Raw genomic sequence first — 22,956 nt, 5'->3', positions numbered from 1 at the left:
TGGAGTGCTTGACAGGACAAAGTCATCTAACTCTTATTTATCCTCCTGAGAGAGACATTTAGACAAGCAAAAAGTTTCCAGAGGCTATTTGTGGCTATTATTGTTACCTGTTCTAGTTCCTAACACATAGAAAGGCAGCCTTTCTGAGGGTAACCTACCAAGGTTTCTTTGTTCTGAGGATCTGAAAGAAAAAGCTATTTCACAAAGCACCTTCAAAACTGGATGAACCTTTCTGTCCTTAGTAGTTCATTGAAATAACTGGATTAATTTTTTTAACAGGAGAATTTATTGACATCTAAGGTAACAATGGTATGCTCTGCTTTAATTTGCTGTGTATCTTCTGTCTTCCGTGGGTCGTGTTTTGGCTCCACCTAGCCAAAGCAGGGAGCCAGAAGAAACATAAGCAAGTGGTTGGGACCTGTATCCCAGCTTCCATGTTGCCTTTGCCTTCTGGCTTGAAAGTTAAAGAAATTTAATTAAAAAATAAAGTTTTGCTGGAGGCAAAAGGAGGGAGAAGTAGAAGAAATGGAGAAAGCCATTACTTCCGGGATCTTGTCTCTGAATGCGAAAGCCTAAATTCAGGCCAATTTTAGATGGTACTGAAATGCTGAAGTTAGCAGCAGTGCTACTTCAGGCTCTTTCTGCCGTAAGTGGAGAGAGAGGAGCATGACCAAAGGGCTCTCAGCCCACCTAGAATCTAGATTGCATTCTGATGATGAATCTTTCCTGCTGTTTATTGTGTAATTTAGGCCCTAAAATATCTGAAATAAGTGAGTAGCATCCAAATCTGAGTGCCAGCCAAGTTCCTTGGCACTGTGTAGAGAATCTTGAAGTCTGGAGGTATATGGTTTTTATATTTAGGATACATCCACATCATAAATTTTAACTCCAGTGGTTTTGGTAAGTTTTTCTTTGAAAAAGTCACATGTGATCTGCAATCAACACTTCTAGCAGTGATTTTACATGTGATAGTTCTAATCTAAGGATACAGCACACGTTTGAATCAAAAGATCAATTTAACCAGCGGTCGCTGTTTTTAAGAATTGTATCAAACAGGTAGCATGTTCGAGGCAGATGAACTGGGTTTATAGTTCTTCAGTTCACTGAAGTTACACACTGTGCACCTGAGTTACTTCTGGGTCTCTTGACTTTGCTGTTAATGTCAAACAGCAGTCTCTTTCCTGCCTTTGTGCATACAGACATGGATCAGTTTTACTTTTCTGACACACAATCCCCCTTATCGTTTCTCTCTCCACTGTGACCCCCTCAACTCTCCATTCTGTGATTTCCCTTCCCTCTAATCATTGAGTAAATTTAAGCCACTGATAACCATCAGAAAGGGAAAATAAGTGATATTTTTCTTAGTTATTGTAACTGGACGTTCTGCCTGATGAATCTGATTCTTAAAAAGTTCCATAGAGAATACTTGTTTAGAAAAAGCCGCTCACCTCAGCTGTTGCAAATGGCACTGAAAATCTCTGCGTCCTGTTTTAAAAGACTAACACTTGTGCTTGTTGCCAATTAAAGTGAAGCCAGACTGCCTTCGGCTCATGCACTCTCTGCAGCTAGAATGATGTGTGGCATGGTGCCACAGTGTGTCAGCTTAAAATGGCCTTTTTTGCCAAGAATAGCCTCTTTGCCACTGAGAATGAGTGAGATCTGGCTATTTGGAGGTGATACCTGACTGTGGGCAGCATGGGGTCTTGATCTGATTTGGAGGGCAGGAGATGGTGCAGGCTTCCTAAGGGAAAACAGTTTGTAATTCTTAGAAAATGGAAGTTTGTTTGGGTTTTGGAGAAAAACATAACAATTTCTGAAAAAATATCTCCAGAAGCATTATTAGTCCTTAAAAATCAAAAGCAGTGTTACAAAATTCATTATCTGTGTTCAGGTCTATAGCACACATAAAAGGTAGGAAGCTTGGAGTTTGTTAATTTTTCACCAGAGTAATTTAGAATGTAAATAATAATATGCTATCCATGACTAAGTATCTCAAAAATCTGTCATCCTTATTTGCAGAAAATCCCACCTTGGCATGGATATCAATGTTTCCTTTAACATTATAGAAGTCAGTGGAGATCTCTGCAGCACAGCTTACTTCTCATTTCAGAGTACTGTGTCTGTACTCTTTCCTACGCGTTTCTGGTTGTCAGGATTTCCTGCTTTTGCAGGCTCTTTATTGTCACAGAAAAGGATTTCTTTCTACCACTGGGGGCCTACTTGTTTTCTCTGTTTCCCTATCATTTTAATTAACAGGTTCTCAGAATTGATGACACTCGTCTCATGGCATACAGCTGTGGATATTTCCAACCACTTCATGTTCTTTCAAATACATCACCTATATGTCTGATTCTGTTAAAGCAGAGAACATTTCTGTCCTAGGAAGGATGAAGGGTTTTTTTTTATGTAACATAATAGTTTTTAAATTATCCATTAGTCCTGTGTTGTTTTAGTTGTAATAATAATAATAATAATAATAATAATAATAATAATGGCAAATATGGCGCCCTATATAACATCTATTTCATTTATATCCAGGACAAGTTTTCTGATACCAGAGCGTTATTTTTGTGAGGCATCATTACTTTGTGTTACTTTCTGTGACTCAAACCACACAAGTAATTTCTTTGAAGGGATTTCTTCTAGAAATTAATCTGGAATTATTGCTTGCATTTATCCTGGTCTGGTGTTCACGTAGCTAATTGGTATCCCTGTTACTATTTAGACTTGTGTTTCTTTGTACCATGTCTCAGAAAAAGAAGGGCATTAAAGAAGAGAAAGTTTAGAAACTACTACCTTTCCATATCTCTTCTTTCCTTATTATCCCATCAGCCTCCGCTCTTACACTTAGTGGAGTGTAATGTGAAATACTTTCCGTTGCTTTCATTATGCTGTGATTTCATTATCTATTGCTTTAGGTCTTTAACCAGAAAGGAAGGCAATGGGTTGTGCTTAACTGTAAAGTTTGCTTGAAAGATCTTTTGCTTCCCTACTGGAGGTGGGCCATAATTATGTCTGTGATTGAGTTGTAGAGAATGATAGGTAAAATAAAATACTGAATCATAAGTAACAGTAGATTTGTATTTATTTTGCTTTCTCACAATGAAAAAATAATCTTTACATTTTTAAGAAAGAGAAAATAGTACCTCACAGATGTAAACCACAGTAGATATTTTTCTTTTCTTGAAACTTTATGTGTTGATGTATTGAGTAGCCAGTAAATGTGAAATTATGTGTGTGCTGCCATTTATCAAAAGATTATTTGTTTCTCACTTTGAGGACAATTAATAACAGCAGCCTTGTTAAACTTCCTGCCTCGGTATCGATCAATAAGCACTCATTCAAGAAAGCTGCGCTTCTGAAAGGTCTAGCATTAAATAAAAAGTTGACATTTTAAAGATTGACTTTCATGCCCAATCAAGAATGTAACCACCTTACATTTAAATCCTTTAGCATTCGTGTATTTTGTCTACATTTTTGTTTCAAAGTAGTACATTTTATGAGGCTACCAGCAAGCAGAAGAGAACAGTTTTCACACTTTGTTTCCACCTGTATTTATACCTTCTTTTGCTAGTTGCATTGATCAGCATTTATCACAACTATATAGTTACCAGAACATTTTACAGAAAGATTTCAAAGTGGAGCAGAAACCAAAGAGGATGTATACGATGTATACTATAATTATATGTAGCCTCATGCCAGCTGCAGTTGTTCTTTGCTGTACTTTATGTACAGGCTTGATGGTTCAAGAGTGGCTTGTGGCGGGCATGCACTTGTCTTTATGCTTGTTTCTGTATGTTGAACTCTTTCCATATTCTTAGCAAAGTGAGAGGTGGGTTCTTGCAGTGCAGTGTGCCTGGTTCTTGCAGTGCAGTGTGCCTGAAGATGAGAAAATTTTGATACAGCAATAGTTGAATCTCTGGTGTTTTGACATAGATACATTAAATAATACATTTATTATGTAAGCAAAACTAGGTGGAAGAAACAAACCAATTGAGTACTTTAAAGAAGGGTGTTGCTTTGTTTTATAGAAAAAACTATGACAGCAGTCTATTAAGTCTTTATAAAGTTCTGGAGCAGCAAGAAAGGAGTGTTGCCATATCATTTCTTGCGGTAATAAATTTAAATGGTCTGGTTGCTATTAGAATACTGATCAGGAAGGAAACAGAAGTCTGTCCTTTTTTTATAAAAAGGTATAAAAAAGGTTACACACTTCAAAACACAGAAAAGACAGAAATTAAAAGCTTAAATAACTGCAAACAGCAGGGTACGTCAGTAACGGAAGGACTTCTTAAATGACTTTGACAGCTTTTGCAGGTGCACATACTATGTCACTTTGCCTAGTGGAGCATTGAAAAAGATTTATGTTCTCCTTTTGGAATTTATTAAGAGTTTCTTTCTTTCATTTTCTTTCTTTGCAAAGTAAGTCTGGACATCCCCCTCCCTTGCAGTCATTTTTATTACAGCTCCTGGAGGAAAGTCACCTATTTAAAAACATGTGTTGCTTGTTGTCTCCATGGCTAGCTCACAGAGCTGTAAACTCTGGAGAATGTTGTTATTTACAGCCACATATTTTCCTTTCCTCCCCCTTTTGCTTTTTGTTTTTCTTTCTATGTAAATCCCATTTTATTTGCTTTAGTTCTTGAAAGTCTTTCTGGACAATTTTGTACCCCTAAACATTTAAATTGGTAACAAATTTTTTTTTCAAAGAGCGAGTCTTGCCATCAGGATCTAGAAGGTATTGTTTTGTTTATCAACACATGCCCTCCTGGGCTCCTTTCTATGATGTTGTTCTTGCTTTCACTAACACACTTGCGTAATACTGTTTGTAGATGTTCTGAGGGGCCACTGCTGTGCCTGTGGTGTTTGCAGATTCTAATTAATTTTATTCAGTTCCTGTTTCTCAAAGACGCGACCTTTCCTTTTTATTTCTTTAATTATTTCTTGTTTTCATTTTGTTTTTTGAAACTTGCCATCTCTGCTCTTTGAAACATTCTTTATTATTTCGATAAATAAGTTAGGGTTGTCTTGTGGGATTTATTCTGTTGGCAGAGTTAAGCCATCTACAGATGAACAAGTGCCAGTTTGGTTTCGTTTTCTGAAATTTCTCAACATTTTCAAAGAACCTTCTTCCTTTCAAAATCTTGTGTTTGTTTTAGTAGAGGTAAATGTGATGGCAGCATCTAATTCCGATGCAAATTCCAAGAAAGTGAGACATAGACAGGGTTTTGTCTTCCAAGAATCAATCCCAGGATTAAAGCTTTAATTACAATGAATTTTGAGTCAGAATTTTCTTGGGTAAGTAGTGAATTACCAGAGTTATAGAAATGAAGTATTTTAATTGTCCCAGTGAAGATAAATACTTAAAGCAGCAACTTTTAAACTGAAAAGTGACTGTAGTTGTGTCAGTAGTCAGTAAGATAACCGCTTATCAATATCATTTGTCACTTTAGTTGCAAGCAGTGATATGATTGATTACAATACTGATGGGGATGACACAAAGAACACAGAAAACTGGGAAAGAGTTAGAAATATCTAACTTTTTATATCTAACTATCTAACACAGGAACTCAAACGTTTCTGTGTTCCACCCTGTAACTTCTGCTTGGTAAGAAACTTAGTTTGGGTTCTTTTGTAAGTTTTAATGCTCTAATAATTATCTCATTTTCTATCGCCTGTTACTTGGTGTAACACATTAAGAACCACACGTTTCTTCTTTGTGGACAAAAACCTATGGAAAGAGTTATCAAAACTTGCAGATTTAATTAAATCCTCTCTTGTCAAACAAGAACATGTGTCAGTTTGTAGAGTTAACATTGTGACAGTCTTGTCAATAATGGGTAGGGGAAGGCAGATTATAGAGAGGGTCCTGGTACATGTAGAACACTGCCAACATCTGTAATAATGTGACATACTGAAATCCTCACAGTACCAGATTTCCAAGCTCCTTGTAGTCTGAAATGAAGGCCATATTTCTTCCCCATCAGGGGCTTGTTGCAGGTTTAAGCATTTGGTGAACTACATGATGAGATGTGGGCAGTAGCACTTATTTTTGCCTGTGTGTGATTTTCTTCAAAGTTAGGTAACACTGTTCTCCCTTTGCGCAAATTCTATCCATATGTCTTTAAGCTATGGTCAGTTTTCCGAGGTTCGGAATCTCTTCAGTGGATTGATTGCCTGTATAGTTAGCCTTGGAGGTTTTTGAAACAAAACAAGTAGAAGAGATTCATGGACCATAAGATAGCAATTTGTGAAGCACAAGTGACTAAAATACCTGACTTTAATGTTCTGGTCAAGATAGAGACTTTTTTTCCAAGTATTGTAGAAACCTTTGGCCTGGTTCTGTTTGCTAAATAATGTGATATAACAGGTTAGTGAGTACTCAGTATGGTAGTATGTGAATTTACAGCACACTAGCTACTCTACAAAAGCTCTCCATGGGATGCTCTGAGTGTACACTGACTTTGAGTTAACTGTAATTTACAGTGAATCATCCTGCACAAAGGCATTCTTGATGTACAGTTTTTGAGCTGGCATACTACTTGTTCTGCAATTCTGTTTAACACCTTAACATAAATATAGCTGTGTAAAGACACCTGATTTCTTTTGTGTTTGCTACTTCAAAAATCAATTTTTCCTTATGCTCAGTAGGCCACAATAACCTAAACTTGGCAAAAATTATATCAGAAAGTAGTAAACCATAGTGCTTCTTGTGATAAGCTTGTAAGTTGAGTGATGCTTTTCCTCCAATAGCCAGTCTTCTGCTAATCAAAGCTTTGCATAACTAATAAGGCACTCCAGGCTTTGCATAAATAATAAGGCCCTCCATAGGCCCTGAAGAAAAATGCTTCTCTTCCTTTTTAATTGGTAACGCTTGAGGACTTCACATCCTATTATAACAACCTTTAGAAGACTTGATCAATATGTGGTTTTCCTCATCAAGTGGTCAGGAAGTCTTAATGAGTAAAGTAGCAGCTAGGCTCCAAATAAATAATGCTGAAATCGAAAAAATAAACAAAATTTATAATGTTAATTTTCTATCCTCCAGACTCGTTTCAATCAGCATCTCAGTAACCAGAATTTTGCCTTGGATGAAGATGATGAAATGGAGAGAATAAGCAAGTAAGAAGCCTCTTGGATGTGTGTGTATGTTTGGGAGAAAGGATAACTAGTGTTATTCAGCAAAACTGAGTTCAAGTGATGCATCTTTCTCCTGTCCAGGCTTGATTCTTGATCTAGATGATGTCAAATAGTTTAGGATTAAATGTGCTTTGAAAAAGACGAACAGGCTTTTGTATATTTTCATTATTTATAGTGTCTAGAAGAGCTTGCAGTAATCTTGAGTCTTCACAAACTCAAGATAAAAAGACTCCATACACAAAAGAAGCAGCAAAACAATATTCATCAATATGGTGGGCATATGACCTCAGCTAATCAATATGACATCAGCTAATCTATTCTTAAAGTCTTGTGTTGTGGTCATGACAATAGGAAGTTTTCTGAAGGGTCTGAAAGAGAATTTGTGCCTTGCCAAGTTATCAGTGTCTTCTGTGAATTAAAGGAAAATCATAAATTGAGGTTTAGGCTGCACTGAGGCATTCTCTGATTGAAATCAGGAGACAACTTTTGATAATAATGGGTATAAACTGTGAAGGACCTTGATGCAGTAGGGAAGACTGAGCTGCGAAGTGTTCTAAAGGTGTCATCAAGACAGTGAGCCATGGAAATGCCCTTTGTAGTAGTAGTCTGGATAGACAGAGATAGGGAAGGGCTGCAGTAACATGGGGGTGAGAGGTACAGGTATTGCAATGAATGACAGAGAAAATAAGGGACAAAACCACCAGTTCTCCTTGAAAATAAGCAGTTCTCGAGTACATCTGGTCATATGACAGAAGATATGCAGTGTGAGAGTCTCACCACTACACAAAAATATGTGGCTAAGTCAGCTGGAGAGGTGTAGCAACACTGACCTAGATATAAGATGCAGTCAAGGGAAAATATTAACTAATTTTGGAATAACTGTAAAATTTGGAGTGGAGATTTGGGAAATCATATTAAGGGTGACTTGAAATAGCAGTTGCAGTGATGGGGGGAAAAGCAAGGAGACAGGAAAACCAGCTATCTATGGTTAAGAAGCCCTTGAGTAGAAAGAAATTCTGGGTTTATGGTCCCTTTCAAAAGTTTTTGAATGCTTTCCTCTATTTACTTTCAGAAGTGTCTGTAATAAAATGGCTTTTATGTTCTTAGCTGATGGAAAAGTTTTTGTTTTCAGATTATCATCAGAAGACAGTGAAGAAGCTTCTGCTTACTTTTATGATAGTGATGATTCTGGTGAAACTGGAATAACTCCTCAGCATCAAGGAGAAATGGACTTGCTTGGGGAGATTTTGGACACGCTGAGCACACACAGTTCAGATCAAGGAAAGCTCTCAGGAGCAAAGAGCCTGGATTTCTTTAGGTCAATGGATGACATTGATTACAAGACTGCGGTTAGTCTTCTGCTTTCATTTGAAAAACAATTCCAATCCCTTTATAGTGGAATTCTGCACTTGTGGAATCAATAACATGCAGTTTAGACACTGTAGCATATCCCTTAGAATTGCTAATCTGTCTTCCTAGGACTGTGTAACAGTACACCCATACTAGCCACTGGACTAGTGTTCCAGCCAAGAGGTTGGTTACACCTCAGTTTACGAAGTAATTTTGAATCAGTGTTTTCCCCATGTAACAGTAACCACATATAGAGCTGTGACTAATGTAATAATTTACTTAATATTATATTTAGCTGTTGACTGTGGTATTCCCAGAGCTGGTGTTAGTCTTTTAATGTGGATTAGAATATATTTCCATTTCCAACTTGCATCATTGAACTAGTCATAGTAATATGGTGATGTGGTAATAGCACCTGAAACACAGCTATAGTAGTACTCCAGAGCTTTCTAAGAGGGCTCCTTGATCCTTTTTTAGGTAGAGCTGCATAGGACATGTAGTGTAAAGAAACTGCTTGCCTACAACTTTAAAACCAAGTCACTCCTGTGATGTTAGTCAAAATAAATGTTAGAGGTTTTGAATTCCTGCTCATATCAGCTGTCCAACATTCCTTTTTGCTGAAGGGGATCCTGTAGTAGAAGATTTGTTACTGGAACAGCAAATTCTGAAGCAAATGTTTAAAAAGCTTGTAATTTTTTTATTATGAGTGTCACATAGGGGTCACATTAATAAAATACCCATTTTTGTTCATTTTGTCCAAAAAATTTAATATTGAAAGTTGGTATAATTAATTACTGAAGCAAAGAGGAAATGGCATCTGGTTTTAGTTTAAGTCCAGCTCTGTCTCATATTATGGGCACAAACCAGCAAAGTGTGTCTTTGTTCACTGTCAGAACTGCTTATGCAAAGACTGAATGGAGAGGGGAGACAGAAATCCTTTCTCTTACAAAAGGCAATCCTTCGGATAAGAGACAGTTTTCTGGTGAGGAAGTGTAAGTGCTTATATCTTACATTGTTTCTGGGATTGTTGTTTTGTAACATTGAACCCAAATCATAATTTAGGAACACACAAAATTCTTTACAGTATTTTTTTTCTAAAGTGTTAGTGTAGAGATGTTTCTTGTGACATTAAACACATGTTCTTTCTTTCAGAACAAATCAAATGCACCTAGTGAGAGCAACCTTACTGTGCTCTGCAGCAGTGCTAATGATCAAGCAGAGTGGAACCTTGGGCAGGATGACAGTGTCCTCCATGGGAAGCAGCTCCCTCCATCACCAAGGAAGCAAGTTTTTTCTGGTGGCTGTAGAGAATCTCTCTCAAGGCTGGAAGAAGAAAGTAGTGAGAAAACCTATATTACTGACAAGATGGACACCACTAGTATGACATCCTTGTCTCCGGTGCGATCAAGTGCCCAGTTTACTTCTCTAGAAAGTTTCAAACCAGGCTATTCTTCCTGTAGGTATGCAAAGCAGAACGAAACACTAAGCAATGCCTCAGAAGATCAGCACCCAGCAAGTCTTGCTCAACATCCATCCATTCTGGTCCCCTGGGAAAAAGAGGGGAAGAAAGGAAATGAAACTCCAGAAGAGGGTGGGCTTCTTCAAGAAGTGGTGTCATTATGTAAACTGAGTTCTGCTTTTCACTATGGTTTAAATATTTCAAAGGATAGCTTATCCAGCACTAGCAGTGGAAGTAAAACGTAAGAAAACTATGAGAAGAGAAACTTGACTCCCATCAGAAGTTGAAGGGAGACTACTCAGGACTCCATATAACATGATAACCAAAAGATGAAAAAGGAATAAGAGGTCTCTGATTCTAAAAATAATTCACTTTGGTTGAAGAGAATTTTTTTAATGCATTTTCTGCCACTGGGACATCTGCTTCTATGTTTAGCCAGTTCATTTGTTGGCTGTAGTTAGGTCTGCAAAATGGAGCTAAATATATGAATGCACTCTTAAATCAGGTACTAGTTAGTCTCTGTGTTAAAAATACAGCAAGCGTATGGTGCTTCCTAGCATTTTCTTCCTCTAAGCAGCAGGAAAGCTGTCACCTAACAGGTAACCAGGTTTTGAAGGTACTATATTAATTCCATCAAATATGAAATAAACCAAGCAATCTGATTTGTCTGAGATGTACAAATGTTACTATCTGTAATGAATAATTGCCTTAATCTTTTGAGAAGAGGTTTAACTATCTTAGAAGATAAATGCAAATCTACAAAACAGCAATAATGATTTTCTATGGAAAGAATTTGCTTCGGCAAAAGGGGGCTGAAAAGGAAGTTTTTTTAAAATTATGGAATTTCTTGTGACTATAACTTGGAACTTGAAACTAAAAGTGTGGCCCTCTCTTCAGACTTCAGAAAGGTAGCGCATGCTTTTCTCGCACTGTAAAGTACATGAAGTGCTGAATTGTTTACAACTAAGACACTTTAAAGACATATTATCTGGTTTCTCTTGGTAGACTTTCACCTAAAAATCTTCAGAAAGGAAAGTGTAAGTGGAATTGATAGATTTCTATTATTTTTTTATTTTCCACATTTTAATGGGGAAGACTAATGAAGACTAATCTGTGCCTCTTCTAAAACATTTTGTTTCCATGTATTGCAGCTGCCTTTTTGAAGGTAGACTGAATTATTGTTACTTGGAAGTCACATTTAGTTAAATTATTAAAGAATCATGACTGAAAATGGCTTGTAACACTAGAAAACTTAAATTACAGATTCAGTTTGAGACTGCATTTAGCCAACTTTTATTTTGTCCAAGTTGAACAAACCAAAAATCTCTTTCTAAATTCAGTGAAGGAGAATAAATGAACTTGATGTATATTGTATTTAGAGCAAGCATTTGTCTTCCTGGCAGCATTCCTGAGAAATATTTGGATATTTTAAAGTCTGAAAAGTCTTGCTGCTATATGGAGCAGCTTTCCTTTTTTCTTTTTCTTTTTTTTAATTTTTTAGTTTTTCTCCCCTTTCCCACCTTACCATACATATATTGTCCTGCACAGTAGCTCAAGATAGTAAAGACATGAAGTAAGTTTCAGCAGGTTGGAATTGTCAGCTTTGAAGGATGTTTGTGATGCCATTGGCAGAAATAGCACAGGGGTATAAAATCAGCTGTGCCTGAGAATGTTCTCCAGCTCTTTCAAACTCTTGTCAAAAACTTTTTCCTTTCCTCTCCTCTCCTCTCCTCTCCTCTCCTTTCCTCTCCTTTCCATCTTTGGCATGAATGGTTAGTCTTTATCTCAGAATAGGCCTGATTGAGTATGTTAATAAGGTCAGTATTTGGACCAGATCACGCTTTAATATCTTAACTGTAGTTTGTAGCAAAGTCTAGTATCAGTTGCCGCATTGAGATTTTATGAATTAATTGTCCTTCTAGCTAACACAAATGGAAAGGGGCTTTTTTGGCTGCATTATAGAAAGGCAGCTGACCTAGGAGAATAGATTCATGTCATTCAAAGGCAGTGGCTGATGCTTTACCAAAGAGATTCAGTAGATTAAGACTTTGACTTTGTTAATGTAAACATTTAAGCTTGTTCCAGTATGAGAATGGCTGGGCCATTACTTGTCATTGAGGATGAGTCTCCAGAAATACTTTCTTCTAAATTAGTGCAATGAAGGTAAAAGTTTGTAAAGGTGAAAGTCTTACAGAAATATCTGTGCCAGATTAGAGTGTGAACATTCCTGAGGGCATCTGCCATCTGCATTGCTAGAGAATCTCAGCATTCCAGAGTCAGAGGTTGTGTGTCCAGAGTTCTGTACTCCAAAGTCTTTATTTATCCTTTGGTTTCCTCTTGTGTATCAACATGGTTGTGAAGATTTTTTAGTAACATAAAAATGTTATTTGGCAAAGTATTTTGCTATTGAAAATCAAAAGTATCATAAACATTATGTAAAATCTCTGCTCTAAACTTCTCATTTGCTGGTTCTGAGGATTACCTAAATGTAGTGCTGCCAAATGTGTCTAAGGGAAGACAAGCAACACAAAGCTTTCTGTTCTTATGGCACTTCCTCACTCATTTTCATTCATGTCTTTGCATTTTGTTGACAAAATTCACTTTTTCTTTTCCTCTGCATCTGACATGGTATTTCTGTCCATGGTTCCATCTAAAATGATGTTTTGTTAGCAATAATAAATAGTATTGATGTCTTAAGGAGAAAAACAAACAAAAAAAAATTGAAATTATGGCCATTACAACTTGCAAAACCATCAAACATATAAGTCCAGGAATGCTGCCAGAAAAAGTGGTTTTCAAAAATGCTTCTCTGATAGAATGAATCTTACTGGCTTTACATGGCAGTTAGGCACTGAACTTCTGTTACCACATAGATTGTCCCGTTCTCACCTTTGTGAAAAAAATATGGAAGCCATGTAAGACTGCTAATATTCTTATTATAAGGATCGTAAAAGTGAAAGCTTGGTAGTGGAATCTTTCAAAATTGAGGCATAGTAATTCACTGACTGAAATTTGAGTAAAATGCAGGCTGAAAAGGAGTAAACAGAAGATGAAAGATAAAATTAAACTTAGAATTATTTTTATTTCAGTCAAAATGTTACTGTGTTTAATGCCACATTGCTTTCTTACTATTTGTAAAGCCCATACAGTGTTTACACTCATTAAATAGTACGTCCTTTTTGGATTTGAGTCTTGTATGGGTTCAGAAAGAACTCAGTCATCTGTGTGTGTTGAACATAGCTGTAGGTACATTTTTAACTCGATAATATTAGGGAATCTTTTCCACTTACTATCAGTGATCTTATAAAAAGGCTAATATTTGTGCCTTATTTAAACAGAATTTCCAGTTACCAAATAGATGAGTCCAAACTGGTATTTCCGGTTAAGCACTGTTGTTCTCCGTCCCTGTGATAATATAAAACTGTTTATTGATTACATATGCAGTATTTTCATTACCGCATTGGGTACCATATTAAGATAAATTTCCAGGTCCAGTGCTTTTTACAAGTTTTATACTTGTGTGCTTTTTATTTGTAGAGATCCTCCTAATGTTGTTGAAAAATGTCAACATTCATCACCAGCTACTGGTGAGAACTAAGTTCTGCTTATTCAGAGCTCCAGTGGTCTTCTTCAGAAGCATGTCTTTTCTTCAGGATCTCAAAAATCTTCCTATTTTTCCTGTTTAAGGAAGACACTAGGTTATTAGACAAAGCTTTGTAATCTGTTACTTACACATAACAACAAATTTCTGATGTTGAAGGTTGAACTAGGACTTGAATTTAATATCTTCGAGTTTCTTTTGCATCAATGGTTGCTTGAGATGAGCCAGATCACTCATCTGGTTTGGGAGGAAAAAAGCAAGGGCAGTAGAAAGATGAAGGGATTCCTGGGTTGTTCCAGTGGTGTGTGGTGAAGCAGAGACTGGGAGTCTTCAGGAGGTATGGAAACATTAAGAAAATTCAGATTTCACAGTATTGTTTCATATTCTTGCTCAGTTGTAGTGATTCCAACCCAGCCATGTAGGCAAAAGTAATATTGCCTATGGAATTAATCCGCTGTGGGATATGCAGAATGAATAGTATGTTGTCCCAGTCAGAGCCTTCCCATCCATGTGTTTAGAGATGCAATATGTTAAAAATAGTGCAGATGTTCAGGGAAGGAAAGTACTGTGGATGCCAAGGTGATCCTTACCCACCCTCTATGCATGCAGAGGGAAGTCTGTGTAGAGTAGGCAGGGGCTGGCTCTTCCATCCCACATATTTAGGCATCATGTATCTGAAAAATGGACTTGTTCTGAAGGAAAAATGTAGTTGTAGAAGTTGTCATAGAAATTGTTAACTGAACCCTTCATTGTCATTTAGCATTTCAATGGTACTGCTGCTGTTTGGGTGGTGTCATCAGAAACTCTCAGCACTGGCTGAATTTCCCTCTCAGGCATTGTAACACGGACTTCAGCCAGAGTTTTAGACACATGCTGGGTGCTTTTGAAAACCCCACCCAGCCTATTAAAGGAGTAGTTTAGATCTCAAAAAAACTGTTTTAGATGTCTTTTCAGGGTTTAGAACAAGCTAGTTTATAACCTTGTGTTCTTGTAAACGATGTAAAGTCTAGGCAAAAGAACAGTTAAGCCAGGTTTTAAAACAGCGTCTATGTCTCCACCTACAATCAATCATATTCAGTCCTACAGAACAATCTTTCATTGGTGCAGCTGTCTAATGGAATTGCTAGGAGCATCTAAAATCTTTTTTCTATGCATGTAATCAATTGAGGAAACATTTCATGCAATAATTGATGTGCCAGCATAAGGCCCCTTTGCAAATACACCCCCTGTGTAATAATGACTGTTAGTACCCTGTGCTGCGGAATGGAGCCCCATAGCCACTGACCTCCCTGACTCTGCAGGGAGTCTTAGAGGGAGGTCTTTATTTCCAAGAGCATTACCATCTTCTCTCTTGGTGCCAGGCTCTAGCCCAGGTGCTGTGAGACTCCAGCCAGTGTGTTCCCGACAGTCTGAAATCTCAGGCTAAAGAACTGTGCTCATGAAATTATGCCCAAGGCAAGCAGCTTCCTTATTGCAAAGCTCAGGATGGTGAAGGCTGTCTGTCCCCATGGTATTGCAGTAAATCTTTGGAGAATGAATGTAGAAATAAGTGCACCAGCAAAACAAGTATGAATGGTGATGTGACTAGTCTTCAGTAACTTCTTTGCTGCTATTAGATGTGTATGTCTTTGCCAAGTGTTGTTTACTTAACAGAATCTGGGCTGAGTAGAATGTGTCCTCCTCATCACCCCAAGAGCATGGACCACAGCTGGTCTGGAATTCATGGTCTTCAGGGTGTTGAAAAAAAGGAATGGGAAAGTGATGGTATGTGTTTTTGTGCAAAACCTTCCTTGATTTGCTTTATGGTGTCTGTTTGACAGTTTTAGTCAGTGGCCAATTGAAAGTACTTGATAGGTCTTTCCTGGGAGCTGCTAAACTTCTAGATGTAGTTGCCTGATGAGTCCCACAGCCACCTTAGTCTAGAGAGCCATCCACTATCTGTATAGTTGTCAGGGCCATTGCCATTTTCTGCTGGATTGGAGTATGAAGCAGGTGACAGTTGAAGTTACTCCAAGGTTTACTGTAGTAAAGGGTACTCTAATTTGTACTATTACTTAGGTCAATACTAACATTTGTATTTAGCCCAGTAACAGTATTAGCATTTGAAAAATAAGTTGAGTTCAAGTACGTTGACATTTATTACAATTCCATGTGAATTGACGTTTTGTTTCTGTTAAAAATAAGGGAGCTATTTGGTTGGGGGGGGGGGGGGGGGAATGTGTTGACTTTCAAATCTTCAGTGAATTTTGTGCAATATTTCTCTTTGTTTAAAAGTAATTTCGTGCACATCTGCTTTTCAGGCAGATATTGAAATGGTGGGGTTTTTTTTTCAATAATGTGTAAAATTGCATGTAGCTTTGAAGTATGATTGTATGATAAAAACATGAAGAATATATTCTAATGAGGCAAATGTATATTTCTAATGACTGGAATGATTATGGATGTCACATTCTATGAAAATAATTAGTCTAAACCAATGTTCACATACCAGTAGTTCTAGGTAATTCTTAAAACTATAACCTAGTTAAGTTGATGTAAGGTTAAATATTAAAATTTATGATGTTTAGCTTATAATTTGACCCATTTTTTTATCATTGATAAAAAGATGAGGACTTAAGCATTGCTTTTCAGTACCACTGATGATGTGAGAATTCATGGTGATGACTGTATGTATTAAGAATTTAGTTTGCGACATCCCTAATTATCACAAGTCATTACTAAAAATATCTACTAATGTTACCAGTATCCTTTTAATTTTTTGTAAATTAATTTCTTTGTATATTGATGTATATTTTGGTTTAACCTTTGGTTTTCCCTTGAGAACTTCTTTAAATTAATATACTTGAATGAGGCAATGAAGCACTGTGGAACAGCTAGTCTTGGTGCAGCGTACACACAAGCACATCTCGTCTGTTCCTTCATCATTTTTGAGGAGGAAGAGAAATGTAAAATGCTTACATGTTTAGCCAGCTGACAGTGTTTGTTATTTTCAGATCTGTGTCAGATGTGAGAAAAGCCTCAACGTGGAACAAAGCAACATTATGTAAGTTTTACTGAACTTTGGAAACCGTTCCTCATAATGTCCTTGTTGTGAGCCTTTAATGCTGACAGGAAAGGCATAAAATACAAGGCATTTTGAGCTTTTATTGATCACTTTAATAATTTCAGAGATATAAAAACCCCAAACAACCAGCATTGTCCTAAGTTTTAAAATTGTAGTTAGTTACTGACCGTTAATAAAACCAGAACCAAATCTAATCATTTACTCCATGCTTTTGCACCCTCTGGACTACTGTTCAAAGCTGTCTCAAAAACTGTAATTCAGACCTTAGACTACTGTCAGTAGCGCACTGTCTAGATATGTAGTAAATGAGCTGTAATGTTTGGTATGCTTTGTTTTTTACTTTATCCTTCCAAATCTGTGGCATCAGTAGAAGTTTTTGGTGAACTCCACATTACCATAAAGTGCCCAACACTGTACTATAAAATAAAACTTAATAATATCAAAATCTCTTGGGTGGTGCAGGTTCTTGTTTGATGGGTTGATCTGGATAGCATTTTCATGCTTACCAAGCATAAAGGTTAAAATTATGCCATGATACTGTATTACACTGGAAGTTTTTCTCCATTGAATGATCATCTCAGTTTCTTAAATCTACAGAAAGTTGAATGTGTTTTCTTATTAATTACTTTTTATATAGTACAAAAGGTAAATGCTAATGTCCTTTATAATACCAGTGGCATTTTGCTTCTTTTGAATATCTTACCTATTCATGCCTTTGTTAAACAGCTTTTTTTTGGTCTGTAGATCTTCAAGTTCATACCAAAAAGTAGGTTTAGTCTCTTGTTTTATAGATTAAGAAATCAAGATTTTAAGGGGAAACTGCATGCAGAAGGTACTGTAATAATAACTGATAGCTACCATGGTTTGGACTTTTAATATTGGATATGAAAATCCAGACTTGGGGAAATGAGTTTAATTCATTATGAGAAATTAAAACTAAATCTTAAAATATCTTTCTCCCACCTCTCCCTTATTTTCAGGCTTCAATGTATTCCCAGATTGTCTACTACCTCCCCCCAAGCAGCACAGGGGGATGGGAAAGGGGGTTGTAGTCAGTTCATCACATGTTGTCTCTGCCGCTCCTTTGTTCTCAGGGGGAGAACTCCTCACACTCTTCCTCTGCTCCGGCATGAGATCTCTCCCACAGGAGACAGTTCTTCATGAACTTCTCCAGCATGGGTCATACGATAGTTTGGGATGGAAGGGACCTTCAAAGGTCGTCTAGTTCAGCCCCCCTGCAATGAGCAGGGACAGCTTGAACTAGATCAGGTTGCCCAGAACCACATCCAGCCTGGCCTTGGACCTCTCCCAGCATGGTGCATCCACCACCTCTCTGGGCAGCCTAGCCCCATCCTTCCCACGGGGTGCAGTCCTTCAGGAACAGACTGCTCCAGTGCGGGTCCTATCCAGGGGGTGACAAGTCCTGCAACAAACCTGCTCCAGTGTGGACTTCTCTCCCCATGGGGGCACAGATCCTAGCAGGAACCACTCCTCACAGAAATCACCTTTAGCCTTCCTGCTACCAAAACCTTGCCATGTAAACCCAATACAACATAACATAATAACACATCACAAATACGTTATTAGGTATGGCTTAGCTTTTTACTGTAGTTGCTATCTGAGTCAATTTATGCAAGTGTGTAACTATAATTCAGTTAGAATTTTATATTAAATGGCTGTGAAGTACAATCTGATCTCCGATTCTCTCTTCTAAATTAAAAGCATTTTGGTATTTTATGCAGGCAAGCCACAGAGACATGGTTTTGATATTGATATACTCAGTCCACAACTGATGAAAAAATTACAAATTGTGTTCATACAAAACAATGAGGGTGTGATTTTAAGGTTGCTATTAGACTTGTGCTGGCTTATTGTGGACAGCAGCATGATACAAGCTCTGAACACCGGTAACACAGGGGTCTGTGCTAAATTAAGCATGGCACATTTTGTAGTCATTTGTTCATTTTGCCCACATTTATTCAGCTATTAAAAAGAGAGCTGTGGCAGTGAACTTCTTGTCATAGGTCCATATTATGAGCCAATGGAGGACATTATAAAAATGCAGAGGCCTTTAATTTTGCAGAAGGAGCAGTAAAGTATGAAGACCATGTCTTTCAGGATAGGTTTGCCTGATTTCCTTAGTTTGTTATCTCAGGGCACTGAGAGCATGGTTGCAGCTTGCTTTCAATGGATGTTTCAATTCAGTAAGTTCTTTCAAACCTAAGCATGTCAAAGGATTGAAAAAGAGGAGGTAAGTTAGTTTAAGTTGGCACATTTTACACAGATGGCACAGCAGGACTCTGTTCCTGTCAATGGGAGTATACCAAGGGTCTGTGAAAAACAATTTCATGGGAGTCTGGAGTACCAGTCATGGTAACACCCAAAGAACGAAAGCTGATGCATCTATTAAGAGTTTTGGCTTTTGGGGAGGGAAATGCAACTCAAAGCAACGTCTTGTTTCAGAGGAGAAATCATAAACGCTCCTATTCATTATTAGCTTCTTGGTTGGTTGTGCTTCACAAGCAGCTGAGACTATTGCTTTTGCAAGGCACTTTTACACAGTGCAGCTGTACCTGAATGATGGAGAAAGTGTTTAATTATCTCTCCAGAGCTCACTGTGTGTTAACCTCATGTTCACAAAATGAAAAATAACTTTATCAAATTCGCAGATTTAGATTTTTATTTGATGTGACAAGCAATAACAACAACAACAACAACAAAAGCTAAGCAATGCCTGAAGTGATGTTGTGAGTTTGCTGGTATTCAGATAAAGCAAAGTCAAGTCAGTCTGCAGCTTTTCCTCAGTCAAAAAAATGCTTTCAGCTTCTTAAGCTTCAAAACCCTAGAGGTTGTCAATCCCGTTACAAATTCTGTATGAAACGTAAACAAGTACTAGCTCTAAAAGGAAAGTTTGGGAAGCACATTTGGAATATGCTGTGGACCATATATAATTTCCTGGCTGTGGCTGCCTATTTCATATTCCTCCTGAAAGTCACGGGGTCAGGTTCCTGGTGGTGTACTGCTCCACTCTTTTTTTTTCTTTTCAGGTCTACTTTTCCCCTCAAATAATTGTCATTGAAACACTGGGGAACAAAACAGCAACAAAACCCAGCACCCAACAGCACTGGAAAGAAGAGTATGTCATGGGCTACAAAGAACCTACTGAAGTTGGTTGCAAACCTTTTCCTTTTAGGTCTGTAATCTATTTTTAACTGTTAAGTCCTGCAAAACACTCATCATGAATGAGACAGAGTAAAAATGTGCTCTGCCATGTAGAGCTTGCACAAGACTTACTTATCTACCAAAGTTTATTTTTCAGTGTAATTCTATAAATAGCTTAACTACTATACTTTCCAAGGTGAGAGGGTTTTTTATCCTGGTATGAATTCCTTTGATTTGATTTATCTTAAGACACTTCTGATGAAAAGGAACATGATTCCATGATTTCTGTGCAATGAAGATGGGCAGAGAGTTCTTTTCTGTTTGGACTGTTCAAAGGCAAAACCATGTTTGGCTTTCAGGTTTTAGCCATGATGTGCTCATCTTGAAACTTCTGGAACACAGATTTTTAGAGAGTGGTTTAGCATTGGTGACTTAATTTAAATTGTGGTAGGTGACTTCTGAGACTGGGTCCCAGTGCCTTGAAATGTGCTTTGGAAGTCATAGATAGATATAGCAGAAAGTTGTGGTTGCCTGCTCCCCTGGCCCTCCCTGCAGACTGTTGTTCAGTTCTGTGCAACCACTGGCTCCACATTCAGTAATACAGTATTTTATAGTATCAGCTGGTTTCTATTCACCATTCATTTTAAGCAAATAACCTGTTAATATAATACCACCTGTTTAGCAAGGAGAAGGATTATGTACTTAAAATGTTCAGCTGAATAATGCATACAAACATCTGACATTTGGCCTGCACTGAGAATAGGCGACATGCTTATTTAACGATTTTGAAAACGTTAAAAATGGTGAGGTAGAAATTAAAATGTCATTTTTAAAGTATTTGTATTTAACTTATCTGATCCAGTCCTTTTCTACATTTCCCCTTGGCATATTCAACCTGGGGGTCATGGTAGCAGCTTGACACCGTGGATACTTTGGACCAAATACTGAACACGGTTGGCATTTCAGCCTAATTAGTTGCATCCTACTTTGTGATTTGTCTTTGGTCCTCTGGGTTGCTGGCCCAGGATTTTTTTTAACCTCTTTTTCTATGCTCATCATTTTCTCATTTTTAAATGTCAGCAGACCAGTCAGTACTTGTGTAATTGGTTTTTTCCCCTTCTTTTCTCCCCGATGTCAGAAAAATTGACAAACAATTTCTACATCTTGGGTAGGCTACATGAGAAAAATACATCCCAGGACAGAGTGACAAACACAGGCTAATCTGGTCCATGCGGGGCTTGAGCACAGCCACAGATTTTTCTGGCAGGTGGTCACTGTTACCCACAGTTTTGAACTGGAATTATCTGTTCTTGGTCTGGTTTAATCACTTGTGCCAGCACTGGGCCACCCCCAAAACCAAGATCTGCATCTTCTCTGTCAGGCTCGTTTCTCATGCAAAAGCCTGACACAGCTTCCCTCTCCCTGGAAGTCAGGCTTAGCAGGATCATCTGTGATCCTGCGAGAGATGCTTCTGAAATAAAATGCTTGGGCACTGGGCTTGTTCAACTGACTTGGAGGTTTTATATGTTTAAGAAGGAAGGTGCCAACCTGCTGATTTACTTTAAACAGCCCTCACTTCACATGGTGGTGCACCCAAGGAAGTACTGAAATCTCTGGAAGAGCTAGGGTCACCAACACATGAGGGTGCACTGCTAGGAACCGAAGAAGAAAAGCAGTTCACCTACCTGTTGTTCTGGTTTGCCTTTTTGTCTGCTCTGTCACTTGCGGTCTGAGTCAAGGTGACTCTTTCGGATCTTGGTCACTGTGTCCAAGGTGTTCAAACAGCAGTGCTGTTGACACACCGAGAAGAGTTGGTCTTGAACTGGCTGTGGTACAGGCAGGGTGCCCTGTCACCACTGGATGCATGGAGCTCATCATTTGGGCACCATTTGCCTGCTAACTAAGGAGATGATTTAGAAGCAGCTAAAGTGGCCTTTAATTGTTCAAGATGTTTTACCCCTGGGGCAAAAATACACGGAAACACCCGGCACATCTTCCCTGCAGACTTACACTTTTCTAATCTGCTTAAAGATTGTGAAGTTACTTAGGGGTAACACCTGAAATTCTGTTCATACTTTGTACCAGCTGCATGGAAGACATTAAAGACATTAAATTAGTTATTCTGCAGGACAGAAAACAGTTATTTAACCTGGCGCAGGCCTATGCTGTGACTACTTGTATGCTGCAAACGTGCTGCGGTGCAAATAGCTCTTCATACAGGTGAAGAAGGCTCACCGCCCAAATGGTCACATGTAATTAAGATCAGCCCTCTCAGTTTGCTTTCACTCCTCCAGTGCCTCCGTTGCTGTCACTGTTCCTGTATTTCTGCTGCTAAGTAAAGTTTAGCACAGGTGCCAAATGAAACTAAGTGGGTTTAAATTGGAAACACACACTTTTGTCATCACTAGTTATTACAATACATGCCAATGAAAATTGTGCTTTTGCTGGAACTACAGGTGAAATCTGAAAGGTCACACACAATATTGAGCTGAGAAAAATGCCGTGCTTTAAGCAGTGCCATGGCAAGCATAAAACCAGATGAAGGCCTTTGTAGGTTTTCTATGATCAAAAAAAGATGATTTAAAGTCATGATCTCGACATGTCTGTCTTGCTTGTGTCTGACAATGTTAGATGAATTTCTGGTGAATGTAATTGCTTTGCCAAATTATTTTGGAAAACAAACCAAACCAAAACAGCAGCCTGATAAAAGCAGAAATTTAAAGCAACTTCTGTGAAACCAAGTCAAAATATAACAAAGTTCCTCAAATTGTCTACAATATTAAGTCTTCGATACGTTTATCACATAAATATAATCTGAAGGAATCTAAACCTAGCAAAATCACCACTGGACTGAGAACTCTGTTTGGCCTCCAGGACTCCGCCTGTGCCTTGATTCATAATTTATGCTCTGTTTTTTTGATGTGCAAGAGGTTTTCACACCTCATGGCCTGCATTATAGATGGAGGAGTTTAGGTTAAAACATGCTTTTACTGTGAGGCATAGGGTATCGCCCACTCTCCGCATCAGATTCATGTGTGCAATTTAAACAAGACCTTACTCTGCTTCCAATAAATACACACCAGATGTATCTTTTATAAATGTGTAAATATAAGGGTTTGCAGCATCTTGACACATGCCAGTAGTCTGAAGCCTGTGCATGCTTCAGCGAGGCATGACAGC

At 38.0% G+C, this 22,956-nt stretch overlaps 1 protein-coding gene across 3 annotated transcripts in view; it reads left to right on the top strand.

Moving 5' to 3' along the window:
* DENND1B (DENN domain containing 1B) overlaps positions 1-10,198 on the top strand; it is a 158,264-nt gene extending 148,066 nt beyond the window's left edge. For all 3 annotated transcript variants that reach the window (XM_061465561.1, XM_061465562.1, XM_061465563.1), the window contains 3 exons: positions 7,049-7,122; positions 8,273-8,489; positions 9,643-10,198. In XM_061465561.1, the coding sequence (XP_061321545.1) occupies positions 7,049-7,122; positions 8,273-8,489; positions 9,643-10,194 (843 nt within the window). In that variant the 3' untranslated portion in view covers positions 10,195-10,198. The remainder of the gene's footprint in view (positions 1-7,048; positions 7,123-8,272; positions 8,490-9,642) is intronic.
* The last annotated feature ends 12,758 nt before the right edge of the window (positions 10,199-22,956 follow it).

The sequence above is a fragment of the Pezoporus flaviventris genome, unplaced genomic scaffold (assembly GCF_033815535.1).
Source record: "Pezoporus flaviventris isolate CSIRO_AGI_PZ_B2104156 unplaced genomic scaffold, CSIRO_AGI_Pfla_v1 ptg000040l, whole genome shotgun sequence".
Lineage (NCBI taxonomy): Eukaryota > Metazoa > Chordata > Aves > Psittaciformes > Psittacidae > Pezoporus > Pezoporus flaviventris.
This window is presented reverse-complemented; position numbering and strand designations above follow the sequence as displayed.